We start from the raw sequence: 18,151 nt of genomic DNA on the forward strand, positions 1-18,151 counted from the left end.
CTGAAGGCATTTGTTTTACAAAAGATTTTTGAAGCAAAATTTTAGAATACTAAATTATAGCCATTGGCTTCTCTTTTTGTCATTTGGGGTTGTTTGTCTTATGCTTGCCTTTCCCTTTTTTTTTTTTGTAGACATTAAAATACATATCAAAAACACCATGCAGGCACCAGAGTCCTGAGATTGTGAGAGAATTTCTCACAGCAGTGAAAAGCCACAAGTTAACCAAGTAAGTAAAAATAATCTTAAGTGGGAAAAGACTGACACATAATGAAAATGATAGCTTATAAAAGTCATCCTCAGCAACTGTGTATTTATATTAGGTTGGGTTTTGAATTGTAATCAGTACACAGGGCGTAGGGTCATGGTATTGTATAAATTTATTTATTGATTTATTGATTGATTGATTGATTGCTGCTTTGGGTCTTCGTTGCTGTGCGCGGGCTTCTCGTTGTGGTGGCTTCTCTTGTGGAGCATGGGCTCTAGGTTCGCGGGCTGTAGAGCACAGGCTCAGTAGTTGTGGTGCACAGGCTTAGCTGCTCCGCGGCATGTGGGATATTCCTGGATCAGGGATCGAACCTGTGTCCCCTGCATTGGCAGGCGGATTCTCACTGCACCACCAGGGAAGTCCCAGGGTCATGGTACTGTAGATGAGACAACTGAGACTTAGACACTGGGATCCTTCTAGAGCCAGAAACAGAATATAGTGGGCTTTTTAATCTCAAAAATGTTTCCCAAAAATCTTCCCATAACCCCTTCCCAGCATTCAGACTAAATTCTTTGAAAAACGGGATTCACAAATTGAAGGGCTTTTTATAAAGTTGATGAATTAAGTCATTTCACATTTGTGTTTGTTTGGGGCAAAAATGGCTTGATAATATTCTGTCTGCTCTTCTACTGCCCATTTACTTTCTTGGTGACTTTCTTGAATAAGTTAAGTTTGTAGGAATTAAAAACATTAAGAATTAGATCAAAAGTTTCCATGAGAAGAAAACTAGCCATAGTCTTTAGAATTGATACTAGAGCTGATAAATCCAAAAAGCTTTTGTCATTCATTGAGAATAATCAATAATTTTCTTTTGGAGGAAACATTTGGTGTTAGTTCAGGCGCACAGTTGATACACTATCAGTAAACCAGGTGCCCTTTTCCCCTTGCCTCTCTTCTCTAAATGAACTCTGAAGACAAACATCTTTCAAATGTGTGCATATGTGTGCTTGTGTGTATGTTTACAGTTTGTTTTATTTTTGTGAGAAAATACACATAACATAAAATTTACCATCTTAACCATTTTTTTAAAAATTTATTTATTTTTTTGGCTGCGTTGGGTCTTTGTTGCGGTGCGCGGGCTTCTCATTGCAGTGGCTTCTCTTGTTGCGGAGCACAGGCTCTAGGCACACGGACTTCAGTAGTTCTGGCACATGGGCTCAATAGTTGTGGCTTGCAGGCTCTAGAGCATAGGCTTAGTAGTTGTGGTGCATGGGCTTAGTTGCTCTGTGGCATGTGGGATCTTCCTGGACCAGGGCTCGAACCTGTGTCTCCTGCATTAGCAGGCGGATTCTTAACCACTGCGCCACCAGGGAAGCCCTACCATTTTAACCACTTTTTTTTTCCATCTTAACCACTTTTAAGCCTTCAGTTCATCTATATTAAGTATAGTGTTCACATTGTGTGTAACCAATACCCAGAATTTTTTTTTTTTAATTTATTTGGTTGTACTGGGTCTTTGTTGCAGCAGGCAGGCTCCTTCGTTGCAGCTCACGGGCTCCTTAGTTGCGGCTTACTGGCTCCTTAGTTGTGGCTCACAGGCTCCTTAGTTGCAGCATGCGAACTCTTAGTTGAGGCACACATGTGGGATCTAGTTCCATGAACCTGGGCCCCCTGCATTGGGAGAGTGGAGTCTTCACCACTGCACCACCAGGGAAGTCCCCAGAACTTTTAAAATCTTACAAAACAATATGTATGCCAATTACACAACTCCCCATTTCCTGCTCTCCCCAGCTCCTGACACGACCACTCTGTTTTCTGTTTCTGTGGATTTGACCATTCTGTATACCTCATGTAATTAGAATCATATAGTATTTGTCTTAAAAAAAAAGTCTGAATATTATTTAATATTGTTATCTTTTTATTTTAACCATTTTTAAGTGTGTGATTCAGTGGCATTAGATATATTTAATTGTTGCACATCTCTGCCATCCATCCACAGGACAGTTTTTCATCATGCAAAACTAAAACTCTATACCCATTAAGCAATGACTCCCCATATTCCGCATCCTCTAGCCCTGGTAACCACCAATTTGCTTTATGTCTCATGAATTTGGCTACTTTAAGTACCTCATATGAGAATCATACAGTATTTTTTCTTTTGTGACTGGCTTATTTCATTTATTATGTCTTCAGGGTTCATTGATATTATAGTATGTGTCAGATTTTCCTTCCTTTTGAAGTCTGCATAGTATTACATTTCATGTATATATGACATTTTGTTTATTCATTTATCAACTGATGTATACCTGGGTTGTTTCCACCTTTCGGCTGTTGCACATAATTATGCTGCTATGAACATGAATGTACAAATATCTCTTTGAGACCCAGCATTCAGTTCTTTTGAGTATATACCCAGAAGCCACGTTTGCTGGATCTTATGATAATTCTATTTTAAAATTTTTGAGGAACTGCCATACTGTTTTCCATAGTGTCTGCTCCATTTACATTCCCACAAACAGTGCACAAGGGTTCTAATTTCTCCAGATCCTCATCAACACTTCTTATTTTATCTTCTCCCTTTTGTTACAGTTGTCATATTTATTACATCTATATATGTTGAAAATAGTGTTTAGCAGTGTTTTATTACTTACGTTCTATACTTCTACATATTTTAAAGAACATAAGAGGACAAAAACAGTCTTTTATATTTACCCAGAATTTTGCTATTTCTTTTGCTCTTCATTCATTCCTGTTCCATGTTTACTTTTTATCATTCAGCCTGAAGAACTTCCTCTATCGTTCTTTTAGAACAGGCCTGCTGGCTACAGTTTTCTTTCAAATGAGAATGTTATTATTTTCTTTCATTCCTGAAGGATAGTTTCACAGGGTTGAATGATCTTTTCTTTCAGCACGTTAAAGATGTTAGTTCAGTGTCTTCTGATTGCCATGGTTTCTGATGAGAAATCTGTGGTCATGCCAATATGTAATGTATTATTTTCCTCTGTTTTCAATACTTTTCTTTATGTTTGGTCTTTGAAGATTTGATTATGATATATATATATATAATATATATATATATATATTTTAGTTTATCTTTGCTGAGCTTCTTGATTATGTAAATTTTTGTGTCTTACCCAATTTGTGAAGTTTTGGGTCATTGTTTCTTTAAATATTTTTTTCTGCCCCAGTGTCTTCCTCTTTTCTTTTCAGAACTCCAAAGACACAACTGTTAGAACTCTGATAATTGTTCTACAGTCCCCAAGCCTCTGTTTTTTATGTTGTTGTTTAAAGACAAGGAAACTTTTTAATTGAAGTATGGTTGATTTACAATGTTGTGTTAGTTTCAGGTATACAGCATAGTGATTCAGTTATACATACATATATATATATATATATATTCTTTTTCAGAATTATTTTCCATTATAGGTTATTACAGGGTATTGAATATAGTTCCCTGTGCTATATAGTGGGTCCTTGTTGTTTATCTGTTTTATATATACTAGTGTGTCTGTTAATCCTAAATCCCTAATTTATCCCTCCACACCTTTTCCCTCCTTTCCCCTTTGGTAACCACAAGTTTGTCTTCTATGTCTGTGAGTCTTTTTCTGTTTTGTAAAAAAGTTCATTTGTATCTTTTTTTTTTTTAGATTCCACATGTAAGTGATATAATATGATATTTGTCTTTCTCTGTCTACTTCACTTAGTATGATAATCTATTGGTCCATCCATGTTGCTGCAAATGGTATTATTTCATTCTTTTTTATGGCTGAGTAATATTCCATTGTCACACACACACACACACACACACACACACACACACACACACACACACACACACACACACACACACACACACACACACACACACACACACACACACACATATATCTTCTTTAACCATTCATCTCTTGATGGACACTTGGTCCCTTCTGGGACTCCCAAACTATATATGTTGGTCCACTTCTTGGTGCTCCAGAGACCTCTTAGGCTTTGTCCACTTTTCTTTAATCTTCTTTTTTTCTGTTCAAGTTCATCGATTCTTTGTTCTGCCTGTTCATATTTGCCTTCAAATCCCTTTAGTGTTTTTCATTTCAGTCATTGTACTTTCCAGCTCTGGAATTTGTTTTGTTTGTTTGGGTCTCTTATTGATATTTCCATTTTGTTTATACATTGTTTACTTTCTCCACATCTTCCTTTAATTCTAGGAGCATCTTTTTTTTAATTAAAAAAAATTAATTAGCTGATTAATTTTTGGCTGCGTTGCGTCTGTTGCTGTGTGCGGCTTTCTTTAGTTGTGGTGAGCGGGGGCTACTCTTTGTTGTGGTACACGGGCTTCTAATTGCATTGGCTTCTCTTGTTGTGGAGCACGGGCTCTAGGCACACAGGCTTCAGTAATTGTGGCTTGTGGGCTCTAGATCACAGGCTCAGTAGTTGTGGTGCACTGGCTCAGTTGCTCCACAGCATGTGGGATCTTCCCGGACCAGGGCTCAAACCTGTGTCCCCTGCCTTGGCAGGCGGATTCTTAACCACTGCGCCACCAGGGAAGCCCCTCATTCTTGGAGCCTCTTTTAAGACGGTTGTTTTAAAGCCTTTGTCTAGTAGACCGGCCATCAGGTTTTTTTCAAGGACGTTTTCTATTTATTTTTTTCCTTTGAATGGGCCATACTTAATTGTTTCTTTGTTTACCTTGTGATTTCTTGTTGAAAACTGGACATTTGATCTAATAATGTTGTAACTCTGGAAATCAGATTTTCTTCCTTCCCCTAGGCTTGCTGATTTTTGTTTATTGTTTGCTATTTTTGTCTTATAGGCTGTTTCTGTGCTACAGATCAGCTTGAGGTATAAACCCAAGGTCTTCTCAGGTCTTTTCTGAGTGTGCCTCTTTCCCTAGGCATGCACAGTCACTCTGATTTTTCCCATATATGCAGTTATTTTTGAATGCCCCAGCCTTTAGTGTCTGAACTTTAGGGAGGAAAAAAAAAAAAGAAGGGTTGGGGGAAAAAAGGACACCAGCCCTTTAAATTCTAAAAGTCACTTCAGCTGGAGGGGGAGGTGCAACAACAATGGCTGCTGCCCCTTTGCTTGCACCTCTGATCAGAAGCTCTAGTCAGTGATTAGAGCACAGATCCTTGATATTTGGAGGACAGGGTACTTTTTGCCCTCTGTAGCTTCCACAAGCTGTGTACAAGCTGCTCCAGGAACATGGGCACAGCTGCCTGCCCCTGGAGTTGGGGGATGGGTGCTGCTACTGTGCTAAGAACTAAAATTGACCAAAATTAACTGCTTTTTACCTTCCAGAACTTCCCCTGGAAGTTGCAAGCCTTCAGTAGACTTCAGAGTTTCAAAATAGTTAATATCAGACAGATTCCAGGAGTACAGTTGTTTTCTAGGCAGGGAGACAGATTTCTGGTACTTCCTACTCTGGCACCTTTGCAGAATTTTTTTTTTTTTTTAAAGACTTCATGTTTTTAGATCAGTTTTAGGTTTATAGCAACATAAGGGGAAGGTGCAGAGGTTTCCCATATGTTCCATCCCCCTCACATCCATAGCATCCCTCATTATCAACATCCCCCATCAGAGTGGTAAATTTGTTATAATCAGTGAACCTACATTGACACGTCATTAACACCAAAAGTTCATAGTTTATATTAGGGTTTACTTGTGGTGGTGAACAGTTCTTTGGATTTGGACAAATCTGTAATGACGTGTATCCACTGTTATGGTATCATACAGATTATTTTCTCTGTAAATCCTTGATGCTTATCTATTTTATGTATAGTAATTTGTATCTGTTAATCCCATACCCATAATTTGTCCCCTCTCCTTCCCCCTCTCTTTCGGTAACCACAAGTTTGTTTTATATATCTGTGAGTCTGTTTTGCATATGTATTCATTTGTATTATTTTTTTATTTTTAATTAAAAAATTTTTTTGGCCATTCCGTGCAGCATGCAGGATCTTAGTTCCCCAACCAAGGATCGAACCCTTGCCCCCTACATGCAGTGGAAGCATAGAGTCTTAACCACTGGACCGCCAGGGAAGTCCCTGTATTATTTTTTTAGGTTCTGCATATAAGCGATATTGTATAGTATTTGTCTTTCTCTGTCTGACTTATTTCACTACACATAATATTCTCTAGGTCCATCCACGTTGCTGCAAATAGCAGTGTTTCATTCATTTTTTTTAGCTAATACTCCATTGTGTGTATATGTGTGTGTGTGTGTGTATATGTATATATATATGTGTGTGTGTATATATATATACATACATATACACACACACACACACATATACACACACACATTTTAATCCGGTCATCTGTTGATGGGGCACTTGGGTTGCTTCCATGTCCTGGCTATTGTAAGTAGTTCTTTTGCCCATTTTAAAAATTGGGTTATTTGTTTTTTGTTTTTTTTTTTTGCGGTACGCGGGCCTCTCACTGTTGTGGCCTCTCCCGTTGCGGAGCACAGGCTCCGGACGCGCAGGCTCAGCGTCCATGGCTCACGGGCCTAGCTGCTCCGCGGCATGTGGGATCTTCCCGGACCGTGGCATGAACCCGTGTCCCCTGCCTCAGCAGGCGTACTCTCAACCACTGCGCCACCAGGGAAAGCCCTGGTTGTTTGTTTTTTTATTGCTGAGTTTTAAGAATTCTTTCTGTGTTTTGGATAACCGTCCTTTATCACGTGTCTTTTGGAAATATTTTCTCTCAGTCTGTGGTTTATCTTGTTTTCTTGACTTTGTGTTTCATAGAGCAAATATTTTTAATTTTAATGAAGTCTAATTTATCAATTATTTCTTTTGTGGATTGTGTCTTTGGTGTTATATCTAAAAAGTCATTACCATATGCAAGGTCATCTAGGTTTTCTCCTGTGTTATCTCCTGGGAGTTTTATAGTTTTGCATTTTACATTTAGGTCTAGTTGTCTAGATGGTTGTTGTCTAGGTGGTGGGGAGGCAGATTCCTGATTCTTCCTACTCTACCATCTTCCCTGAATCCTCTCTGTTCATTTTTTTCCCTCTTTGTTGTTCAAATGGGGTAATTTCTACTGAACTGTCTATATGTTCGCAGACTCTTTTCTTCTGTCAACTCTATTTTGTTAATTAAGCCTACATAGTGAATTATAAAATTTCCTATATTTTTCAGTTCTAAAATTTTCATTTGTTTACTACTTATAATTTCTGTCTTTTTCCTGAGAACTTTTATTATTCCATTCAAGAATGTTTAAAAAAAAAGAATGTGTATATCTCATGTTGTAATAATAGCTACTTTAAAGTTTTTGTCTGATAATTCCAACATCTGGGTCATGATAGATTTGGTATCTGTTGATGAACTTTTCCCTTGAGAATGAGTGATATTTCCCTCATTGAGATAATTTTAGATTGTATCCTGAACATTTTGAATATTATATTGTTTAGAACTCTGGCTCCTGTGAAATGCCTCTGGTTAATGTTGCTTCTTTTGGTTTCTTTTAGCAGGTGGTCGTCCAGTTATGTTCACACCTCAAGGCTGTCTTGGCTTACATGGCAAGGATTTCAATATCAGTTTAGATTTTAAACTGTTTGTTCTGCTGCTTTGGATCTTTTTTGCATATGAGACTGGAGTTATGTTTTAACTTGTTCACTTCTCAGTGTGTTTGCTGTGCTGGGTCTCTGCTCTTTGTTGTTTGGGGCTGTTCTACACATGAATAGCTTGGGCTAAACCTAAGATTTGTGCTGATTGGTACTCAAATTTAGGGAAATCCTCTCTCTTGCTCTTCTCTCTGGGATTGCCCCCAGACTCTCAGGCGCACATGTGCCCCCTTTTTTAGGCCTCTGCCACAAGTACTAGATTTCTGTCATCATTTTAGCTGCCTTTGTTTGCATTTGTTACTGGTGCCACCCTTGGGGCAAAGAAGGTAGGAAAAAAGAGGAGAGGGGAAAAAAGATATTCCTTGGCACTCTGGACCACAGTGGCTCCCTTCCTGGATATACCCGCTGCTAGGGCTCCCTGAGGAACTGCCCTCGAGTTGTGGGCTTTACCTAGATCTCCAGATCTCTGGGGCCCCTTTTCCCAATCTTCTGGCCAGAAAGATGGAATTTCTCTTGGAGTTTCAGCTCCATGTGAAACTACTGCTGTAGGGCAGTACTGCTAAGGGCAGTCCTGAGGATCAGGGCTTATGAGAGAAAGGAGGAAAAGAAAGAAATTCACATCCATCCCCCACACCAATTAGTTCTTTTTTCTTTTTTTAAAAAATATTTATTTTAGGGCTTCCCTGCTGGCACAGTGGTTGGGAGTCTGCCTGCCGATGCAGGGGACGCGGGTTCGTGCCCCAGTCCGGGGGGATCCTGCGTGCCACGGAGCAGCTGGGCCCATGGGCCGTGGCTGCTGGGCCTGTGCGTCCGGAGCCTGTGCTCCACGGCGGGAGAGGCAGTGAGAGGCCCGTGTACAGCAAAAAAAAATTATTTTCTTTATTTATCTTTGAACGCATCGGGTCTTAGTTGCAGCACAGAATCTTCGTTGCAGCGTGCAGGCACTTTGTTGTGGCACGCGGGTTTTTCTCTAGTTGTGGCGTGTGGGCTTCAGAGTGCAAGGTTCTTCGCTGCGGCACGTGGGCTCTCTAGTTGAGGCGTGCGGGCTCAGTAGTTGAGGTGCGCGGGCTTAGTTGCCCGGCGACATGTGGGATCTTAGTTCCCCAACCAGGGATTGAACCCGCGTCCCCTGCATTGGAAGGCGGATTCTTAACCACTGGACTACCAGGGAAGTCCCACCAACTAGTTCTAGCTTTCTTCAAGTTTTGTTTCCCTTTCCAGTCCACCTACTTTTGTTTTCAGAGTCCAGGTTTTTGCTCTTGTGTTTTGTCCTGCGTTTGTTGTTGTTGTAAACAACAGAAAGAGGCTTTAGTGGGTTTACTCCATCTTGTCTACAACAGAAGTCCTAATGGTCGATTTTTAAGACCTCTTCTCAGCTGTTTGCCTGGTGTTTTGCTTCGCAATCCCTACATCTTTTCTGCTATAAATATGCACCTGGCTACTATTCAGTTGCCTTGCAAGCTGATTCATGATTGGCCATAATCTATATATATTTCAAGTAGACTGTAATATTCAGGGGAGGATTTATTTCAGTTCTCTTCTTCCATTTGTGATCCTAAATTTGAAGATTTGTAAAGTCCTTTTTGACCCTTTAATGTCTACTTTTCATTAAATGGTTGATTCCTGGGACAGATGAACATGCCAGGGTTCTTAATGACACACAGGTTATCTATGACTGTAGGAAGCAAAAGCTGCAGGCAGTGTTGTTCTGAAAACAACAGTAGAGGGAGCCGGCAGGCTTCGTTCACTGTCCCTGGGCCCGGATCCTCTGGGAGGGAGCCAACTATTGCAGCCCACTGGAATTCATTTGGCCTCAGTGCCTGGTGACTCAGGGGGCTGCTTGCCATATGCTATCAAGACCTGGATCATTTTGTGCTAGCCAGTACAGTTTAAGACAGGAATCACATTTATAACAGAAACTGCTGTGAAGTGCTCTTTAATTCTTATTTCTGATTATCCCGATAGAGTTTTTCTCTACCATTCTCTCAGGAAGAAGAGGTTCAAGATAATAGCCCTTAAGTGGTCTGGTTCTAGTAGTACAAACTGGAGCTGCATTAATTTCCTTAAAAGCCTCCATTGCTAGAGTTCTTGAAGGTTTGGGAGGAACCATGTTTTATTTGACTTTATAGCTTTATTCAGCAAAATGGTAGTTTTGAGACTCAGCTTAAAATCACTTTGTCACTAAGTCCTATGTCATCGTTTCCTGTAGCATGTTAATTCCCCAAGGCATTTGGTTCTCTAATCATTTAAATTTTTTTTGCTTGAGGTACTTTGTTCTTAAGAAGTGCAGCCTGGCTTGCAGCCCCAGGTCTCATCCTGAGATCTCCTTAGGATGTACAGCCATGTCTGCCAGGAGTAGAAGGACTTGCCTTTGAGACCCAGTCTGTAAATAACCCATGTGCAGCAATGAAGACCCAATGCAGCCAAAAATAAGTAAATTAATTTAAAAAAAAAAAAGTGGTCAGCATGGAGCTCCCTGCACCCTTTAATGAGAACAGTTTTGGTGACCAGTTGTGGGGGGAGCTAAAGTGCAGTGAATTAAGTGAAGGAGAGAAAGTAGAGATGATAAAAATAAGCCTGATTATGAAGTCGGGGGGCATGTTTGTAACCACCGCCCCCAGAACTGGCACCTGCAGTACGTGTGGTTCTGGGACTTGACTTCAGCAGGGCTCAGCTCCTGCGGGTGCAGAGCAGAGAACTTGACTGGTTGGTTTGACTCCAGGTTGGGGTTTTTCAGGGAGTAGCTGTAATGATTTTGTCGGTAGAAGACTTATCCTTTTTGCAACTGTAGGAACATTTCCAGCATTTCAGAGCCTGGCAGGATAATGACTGTTCAGTAAACTGAGTTCTGTTGCTTTGATTGATTTGTAGCTGAGATGTTCATTTATTCAGCCATGTCTTTTCCTTCTCTTTATTCTTTATTCATGCTGTTAGATGATGGTGGTTAAAATAAATAATTTTGTTTTGAGTGAGGATTCATATTTTCCAACTCAGCTGGTCCTTCAAAGCTGCTTGCCTATTCCTAGTCTTATTCCTAGTCTCCTCCTTACTCGATTCTCTGCAGCTTTTAGTCCTGTTAACCCTCTTCACGTCCAGACCTCTCAGATGGTGACCTCACTTTTGCTTCACTGGGAAAACTATCCAAAATGAACTCATTTCCCTTCACATCTCCTAAAATTTGCTTTTTCTTTCCCCATTGCTGTGATCTCAGTGAAACATGAGCCTTTTCATGGAAACTTTGAACTTTTGTTTTTTTTGAGGGTCTTTTCTTTTCTCTCCTGTTATTTCAGCCTCTCCACCTGCTTGTGTTCTTAGCCGACAGACATGTTTCAGTTTCCCTTCAGAACCTGCCCTCCTCAGGCCATAATTGCTTTTTTACTTCTATCCTGTCAAGAGCTCATTTCTGTCCATTACACTGAGCTGAACCAGACCCACAGCCTCCGTGAACGGCAGGGGTCAGTATCCACCACAGCCAGCCTACCCTGTGCAGCCTCCTGGGAATCCGGTATACTCTCAGACCTTGCATCTTCCTCAGGTTCCACCCTGTACTGATGCTTCACCTGCCTGCTCAGAGGTCTGCCATCCGAGCTTTGTGCACTCAGGGGCTGCCACAGTCCCCACCGTGTCAGCTGCTTTTCCTGGCACCTCACGGTATCTTCCCACGGCCTAGTCTGTGGCCGTTGGCCTTTTAGGTTGCAGAGTCCACATGGCTTAGTATCTGGTTGGTCCCATCTCCAGGTGGTTCAACAGTGCCTGTGGGAGGAGTGTGTGATGAAGGTTCCAGATTTGGAGCTGAGGCTACTGCTGGCACGGTTCCTCCTACAGCACCGGGTATCCTCCCACTGCGCAGCTTGCAGTCATGCAGGGAGCCCATGTCCTTGTAACTCAGTGGAAGAGAATCTTCTCCATGGGTGGCTCAGATGGTGACTACACCATCCGGTGAGGAACCAAGGCCACCTCTGTGCCAGGAAAGACATCACATAGCTTCTCACAATATAACTGCTTTAGTCACATTAACCTGAAGTTGTGGTTTAGACACATGTTGTTGAGGTGTCTTTCTGGTGCCCAAACTTTCAATCACTTTTCAAACTTAATAAGAAACCATATATATAGTAGTAGCATTACCACCCTGAAGCATTTTGATGTAGGGGGGTGTATCCATTCATAAAATGAATGTGAGTGAAGCAGCCCTAGGGACCTTCCTTTAGTTTCTCTGGAGTAATACTGTACCATACCGGTCTTTGCTTTTAGTAATAAAACATGAAATTAGGTTTGGAGAGAACTTTGATCTTCTGATTAAAGTTGCCAGATTATTCTGATTGGTCTTTAATCTCCTGTAATTCTTTGATTTTTATTACTTGTTATAAATGAAACACATTGGTTGTCTGCCTTTTCCTTTCCACCCTTTGCTCTAATCCCACCCTTTACCCTAGTCTTCCATCCCTCCCACCAGTCTCCATTGAATCAGTGGTGCAGGACAGAAAGCAGTCAGACCCATTTCCTTCTCTCCTTGCACTTCTCCCACTTGTCGTGTGTATATATATATATATATATATATATATATATATATATATATATATATAAATTTTTTTTTTTTTTTTTTTTTTTTTTTTTTTTTTTTGCGGTACGCGGGCCTTTCACTGCTGTGGCCTCTCCCGCTGCGGAGCACAGGCTCCGGACGCGCAGGCCCAGCAGCCATGGCTCACGGGCCCAGCCGCTCCGCGGCACATGGGATCTTCCCGGAACCGGGCACGAACCCGTGTCCCCTGCATCGGCAGGCGGGCTCTCAACCACTGCACCACCAGGGAAGCCCCCACTTGTCATCTTTTAACTAGTCTTTTACAAGGATCCTCTGAGACTCCCTCTGTGCCCTAAGCACAGACCCCTTTATTTCCACTTTGGATCTCCTTAGGCAGAAGTGGAGAGTGCCTTTGGACCCGCCTTAAAGATCATCTCTTTATACATGAACCAAACCCAAATTTGCTTTGTTGCCAGAAAAACAACTTTTCCTGATATCAAAGCATATCAATACAAACTGTACTGAAACAGTTTAAAATAAGAGGGGCAACAAGGAGGATGCCTTTGAAAAGCCTGATGACTTTAGAGCCAAATTAAGGGGAGTTTTCAGATCACAAATTGGTTACAATTTATTGTCAGAGTGCCTGATGTGGCCACTCATGGCTCCCAAGAATTCCTAAGCTGGGTTAATGGGGTCATATTGTGAATGTCTCACTCCAAAATGTCTTGAGTCCAGTGAAATCTCACTAGGGCTAAGAATATTTCGGGATCCTTAATCTTTTGATTTTTGTTTTCTGAAATTGGATTTTATTTTATCTTATAATTTCATTTCACCTAAATTTTGTGTTCTCTACATGTCATGTTTGTTGTGGAAGTTCAGTGTTGTATGTCTTTAGCTGCACTGTGGTGCATCTGTCTTATGGGTTTTTTATACTAAAAATGTAGAATAAAGACTGTTTTGAAGATTTGAATAAAGTGATGATAATTGAATTACAAAGAAAAAAAAGAGGTATTTCCTCCACAGTTATTCCCCAGTCCCCACACTCCAGTTGTCACCGTAACTGTTATTCCACTGAACTACTTGCCCAGGCCACCAGTGCCCTCCTTTTTGGCAAATCCAGTGACTTCTGTACCATCAACCTACTTTCCTCTCTTCAGCATTTGACATTGTTGATAATACCCTCTGTCCTGAACTTTTCCTCTCTTGGTTTCCATCACACCACTCTCCTAAGTTTTCTTTTTCTCTTTTCACTCCTTGCTCCTTTGCTGATTTCTCTCCCGGCCCCTTGAATAGAGGTGTTTTATGGTGTTCTGTCTGGGTCTTCATTTACTCAGCAGCTGGTCTCTGGACTACGATTTCCACTCTCGTGGTTTCACATAACTCCTTGATAATAAAGCCAGCTCTGATCTTTTTCTTTAGTTCTAGACCAAACTAGAACTAAAACTAGACAGGCTGTTCGACTGAGACCTCTTCATTGTGGTTCCAAAAGTACCACAAACTCAAATTCAAATTTTCAATTAATACATTTTTTCCAAACAGGCTAAACATCTGACAGTAAGGCTTAACTCTCGCATTTCCTTCACCCCACCCCCCGACCCAACCTAGGCAGTTGTCAGGTCCTGTTGACTGTACCTGAAGGTGACCAGGAGCATTTCACAGGTCCAGACTCTCATTTCCTTTCCTGCTGCTGCTGCTACTGCTGCCCAGGTTCACAACTTTTGAGTATTACAGTGTCTCTGCCTCCATTTTCTCAGGTGTTCTAGACCCAGCAAGTCACTCCTTCCTTCAGTTGCTCTCCAGTGTCTACAGAGTAACATCTGGCCTGTTGGTAGTCAGGCCTTTGTGACCTTGTCCCAGATGGCTCTTTCAACCTGTGTCCCACAGCCTCTCTAGCAGCCATTTCCTGAAACTCCATGAATTTTTGTTCTTCTGGGTGTTTACTTGTACTCTTCCTTCCCTGACTGCCCATTCCTCTTTTCCTTTTTGCCTAGAAAATCCTTAAGGGCGCAGTGCAAGAGTCGTCTCCTCTCTGAAGTCTAGAGTGAATGTTTGGGGGACTGTGAGGAGTGGACTTTAACTACAGCCGCCTTTTTACTGTGACTACCGTTTACGGGGAAATTACTGTGTGGGTCGTCATTATGAACACTATGAATGGTTATGGACATGGGCTTTCATCGCAGAGTCCCAGCTCTGCCATTTACTAGCTGTGTGACCTTGGACAAAGTATTTCTTTACCATCTCAATGTCAAGTTTGAGGGTTAAATGTGCTTGCTATATGGAAGGTATGCAGTAAATGGTAGCTGCTCCTGCTATAAATGGTAAGATTTTCATCCCTCATAATCTCCTTATGAGATCAGTAAGTATTGTTGTCATTCCTGTTTGACAGGTGGTGAAACCAAGGCTTAGGGAGAATTGGGTATCTGGTACTGCTTCCCCAAACACCTGGCTGTGGAAATTGTGGCTTATTCATCACTTTATTCCAGAATTGTTTATTGAATTGAAAGATGAAGTTGGAGGGACTTCCCTGGTGGTGCAGTGGGTAAGACTCTGTGCTCCCAGTGCAGGGGGCCTGGGTTTGTTCCATGGTCAGGGAACTAGATCGCACATGAGTACCGCAACTAAGGGTTCACATGCCACAACTAAGGAGCCTGCCTGCTGCAACTAAGACCTGGTGCAAACAAACAAACAAAAGAATAAATTTTTAAAAAAAGAAAGAAAGAAAGATGAAGCTGGAGCTCCAGGGTCAGATTGAGAGAGAAGTGTAGAAATTGTCACCTGCACAAGGGTGATAATTGAAGCCACTTTCTTTCAAGTCCTGTCATCTTTGAGAGTCCACACATTTCAACCACCCCTTCAGCAAGGAGCTGTAAATTGTGACAGATGATAACGAGTATCTTCACTGTTACTTAAACCTTTTGTTGAAATTTCCTTGTATTTGTCTTCTTTCCCCAACTGGATTGTAAGCTCTTTGAGGGCAGAAGACTGTGTCTTATACTACTGTGTATTAACTCCTGTCCCCTTAGAGTCCTTGTTTTTGTTTACTAAGATAACAGGCCAAGTCTGAATAACATTTAATCTTAATCTCAAAAAGGAATTCTCAACCACTTCTAAGTGATGACCAACCAAGATGATTTTGTCAATCTTTTACTTTCTATAATTTGGACTAAGAAAGCATTATTCACATTTTCCAAATAAAATTTATTAAAACTACACCTGTGCTATCTGCTATCGATGCATTTCTTGTAATCCAAGCCTCTGTACCATTAGGATTCTAATACACATTTGTGCCCTTGAGTAAGAGTCACTGATATAGGACTCTCTTACTCCCATTCTTTTGTTTTACAGTTGAAGAAACTGAGGGCCATGTTCCAAGTTGTTCTTCCATTTGTTATCTGACAAAGTGTTCTCTAAACAGCTTGGTCAAGACTCAAAATCCTTAGGGGTATGAGAGTTTTAAATGCTCTGTACTTTTCTTTTGACAGAGCTGAAAAGCTTCAGCTGTTGAATCACAGGCCAGTGACTGCTGTTGAGATCCAGCTGGTGAGTGAAGGAGGCTTGAATTTGGGTGGGTTAGTTTCTGGGTCTGAGATGTAGAAAGGGTCCTAAAGGCTGAGCTCAGACAAGCCAGGAACTGCCATTACTTGAAAAGACTGCCAGACCACCCATTCTGTAAGTGAAAAGAAACCTCACCAATTTGATGCTAGTTAGTATGGACTTCGGGAAAGGGAAAGACTGGAGAAAATTCAATTCCTTCTGTCGGGTCTGGGGCTATGACTTGGCAGCTCTTTGTCTCCCCGATGTCCTACACTATTCTGGCCATTGCTTTCCTGTAGAGGTTATTGCCAAACAGGTAAAAACATTAGATTCGACATGACTCTGGTGTTTATCTCCCCCCACTCCCACCCTTTAACCTCCTTTTCCTGTATCTTCTCTTGGTTAATGGAGTGCATGTGCACTTTCCCACATGCTCGCTCTCTCTTACCCTCCTGTTCCAGTGTCCCAAGCTAGAAGCCCAGAAGTCATTCCCTTCCCTTTATCTCCTAGTTAGTCAGTCAGTCCCAGGTTCTCTTGCTTCTCCCTCCTCTTGTCCTTTCTTCTCTCCATACTGCACTGCATTAATTCCTGTAATTGTTTCTCAGCTCGGCTCTTGCACCTGTCCTCTCACCGTTCTCCCTGCCTCCAGTCCAGCCCCCTCCTGTCCATCTTCTACACCACGATCAGAGTTCGCTTTCTAAAGCCACACATTTGATCATCTTGTTTCCCCGCATGAAACCATTCAGTGGAACCTCAACACGTGCAAACAGCATAAAGCTTTAGAATTGGGGAAGCCAGAGTAAAAGGTGGAGATGGTATAAAGAGAGTGTGAAGATGAGGCCCAGTGGTGCAGACCCAGTGGTTGCTGTACTGGCATGTGCCGCGCTTTCCTTCCGTGTACAGGGCAGAGAGCACTGTTAAGCTCCAAATATTAGGCAGGCCATTCAACTGCGAGTAAAAGAAAAGTTTGGCTGAAGAATTAATAAAATGAGAATAAAGCAGTTTTCAAAGTCAGTTTTAGAAGTATTTAGCTCTTTGTCAAGTTTCCTTCAGAAAAATGTAGAAGAAAATGGCCAAAAATACCTCTGATATTTAGAGTTGCTTAAAAACAAAACACAACAAAAAAACCTTTTTTAAAAAGGATTGTGGGGTATTTAATTTTTGACTAAAACTTTTACTGTCTTCTCAGCATTTTGTTTCTCCCCTTCAGAACGCACCCAAAATTAAATTAGAAGAATTCCTTCCATAAAGGGTACCTTTCTGGGGGAACTGGGCTTCAGGCTAAGCAGAGATCCTTTTTTTTTTTATATCCTCATTATTCTGATGCTTTCGACTATGTTGGAGATTCAGCTTAGAAAAGAGAAAAAACAAAACAGCAAGAAACTAATCCCTGTCCTTCTGGTTTAAGGATCACATGTCATGTCTCCTCCAACTTTAATCAGCAACATATGTTATTCATGGCTTAATGACAGATGGAGAGAAGAGATGAGGAGGATTAGCATGACCTCATCCCAGAGGCTGTAGAAAGCTCTCATTACCTGATAAGATTAGCTGCTATTAAGATTGCCTGCTCTATGCCAGACTTGGTGCCAGGGGCTTTGTATATGTCACCTTTAATGCCCTCACCACAGTCTTGGTTAGTGAGTGGCTGAGTGGGTCTGATTCAGAAACCTTACTCTGTTCCTCCAAGCCATGTGCTTCTACATGGTGAGGAGAAAGGTGTGTGTGTGGCATCCCCTCCTTTCCACAGGTAGATAGGCCTTGTTAAAAACTGGGTGTGTTATTTCCCAGCAGTGGGACTGTTTTTTGGCCAGATTTTTCCTAGCCTGGGATTTGGCTACAAAGGGTTAGCAAATCATTTACCAAGATTTGTAGCAGTGTCTCTTCTCACCAGAACGGGATAATAAATGAGGTTTTCCCTAGAGTGGAAAGTGCAGAGGACTTGAGAATTTCCCTGTGTTAACCTTACAGCCACTTATTCTCCCTGGGTCCAGAAGTAATCCCAATATTCAGCATTTGTCAGGATTCACTTTTGGAGACTGAAGCTTCTTTTTTTCATTTCAACTTCAGCCATGATTTGTTGTGATCCTCAGATCCACAGCCAGCTGCCTGCTGTGTGTGAGGAAATGAGGAAGCCACCAGCTCTGTGACCTCTGCCATGCCCTGCTATATATTCATTTGGGACCATTTGTGAGTCCTCTGGCCTAAAGACAGGACCGTGAACCCCCTGACCTCACAGGCCACTGTCCTGAACGGCGCTACCATCTGTGCCTATTGTAGTTTAGTGATTGTAAAAAGGCTTGAATTACGTAGTTCCATGGCTTAA

At 41.5% G+C, this 18,151-nt stretch overlaps 1 protein-coding gene and 1 pseudogene across 8 annotated transcripts in view; both read left to right on the forward strand.

Moving 5' to 3' along the window:
* CRCP (CGRP receptor component) overlaps window positions 1–18,151 on the forward strand; it is an 80,134-nt gene that overhangs the window by 34,685 nt on the left and 27,298 nt on the right. For 5 of the 8 annotated variants that reach the window (XM_033426272.2, XM_033426271.2, XM_033426265.2 and 2 more), the window contains 2 exons: window positions 132–226; window positions 15,774–15,831. In XM_033426272.2, the coding sequence (XP_033282163.1) occupies window positions 132–226; window positions 15,774–15,831 (153 nt within the window). Of the gene's footprint in view, window positions 1–131; window positions 227–14,282; window positions 14,652–14,677; window positions 15,729–15,773; window positions 15,832–18,151 lie in introns of those variants that run through there. The other 3 variants (XM_033426268.2, XM_033426270.2, XM_033426269.2) reach the window with 3 other exon arrangements.
* LOC105747942 (DAZ-associated protein 2-like) lies at window positions 10,239–12,290 on the forward strand (annotated as a pseudogene).

The sequence above is a fragment of the Orcinus orca genome, chromosome 16 (assembly GCF_937001465.1).
Source record: "Orcinus orca chromosome 16, mOrcOrc1.1, whole genome shotgun sequence".
Lineage (NCBI taxonomy): Eukaryota > Metazoa > Chordata > Mammalia > Artiodactyla > Delphinidae > Orcinus > Orcinus orca.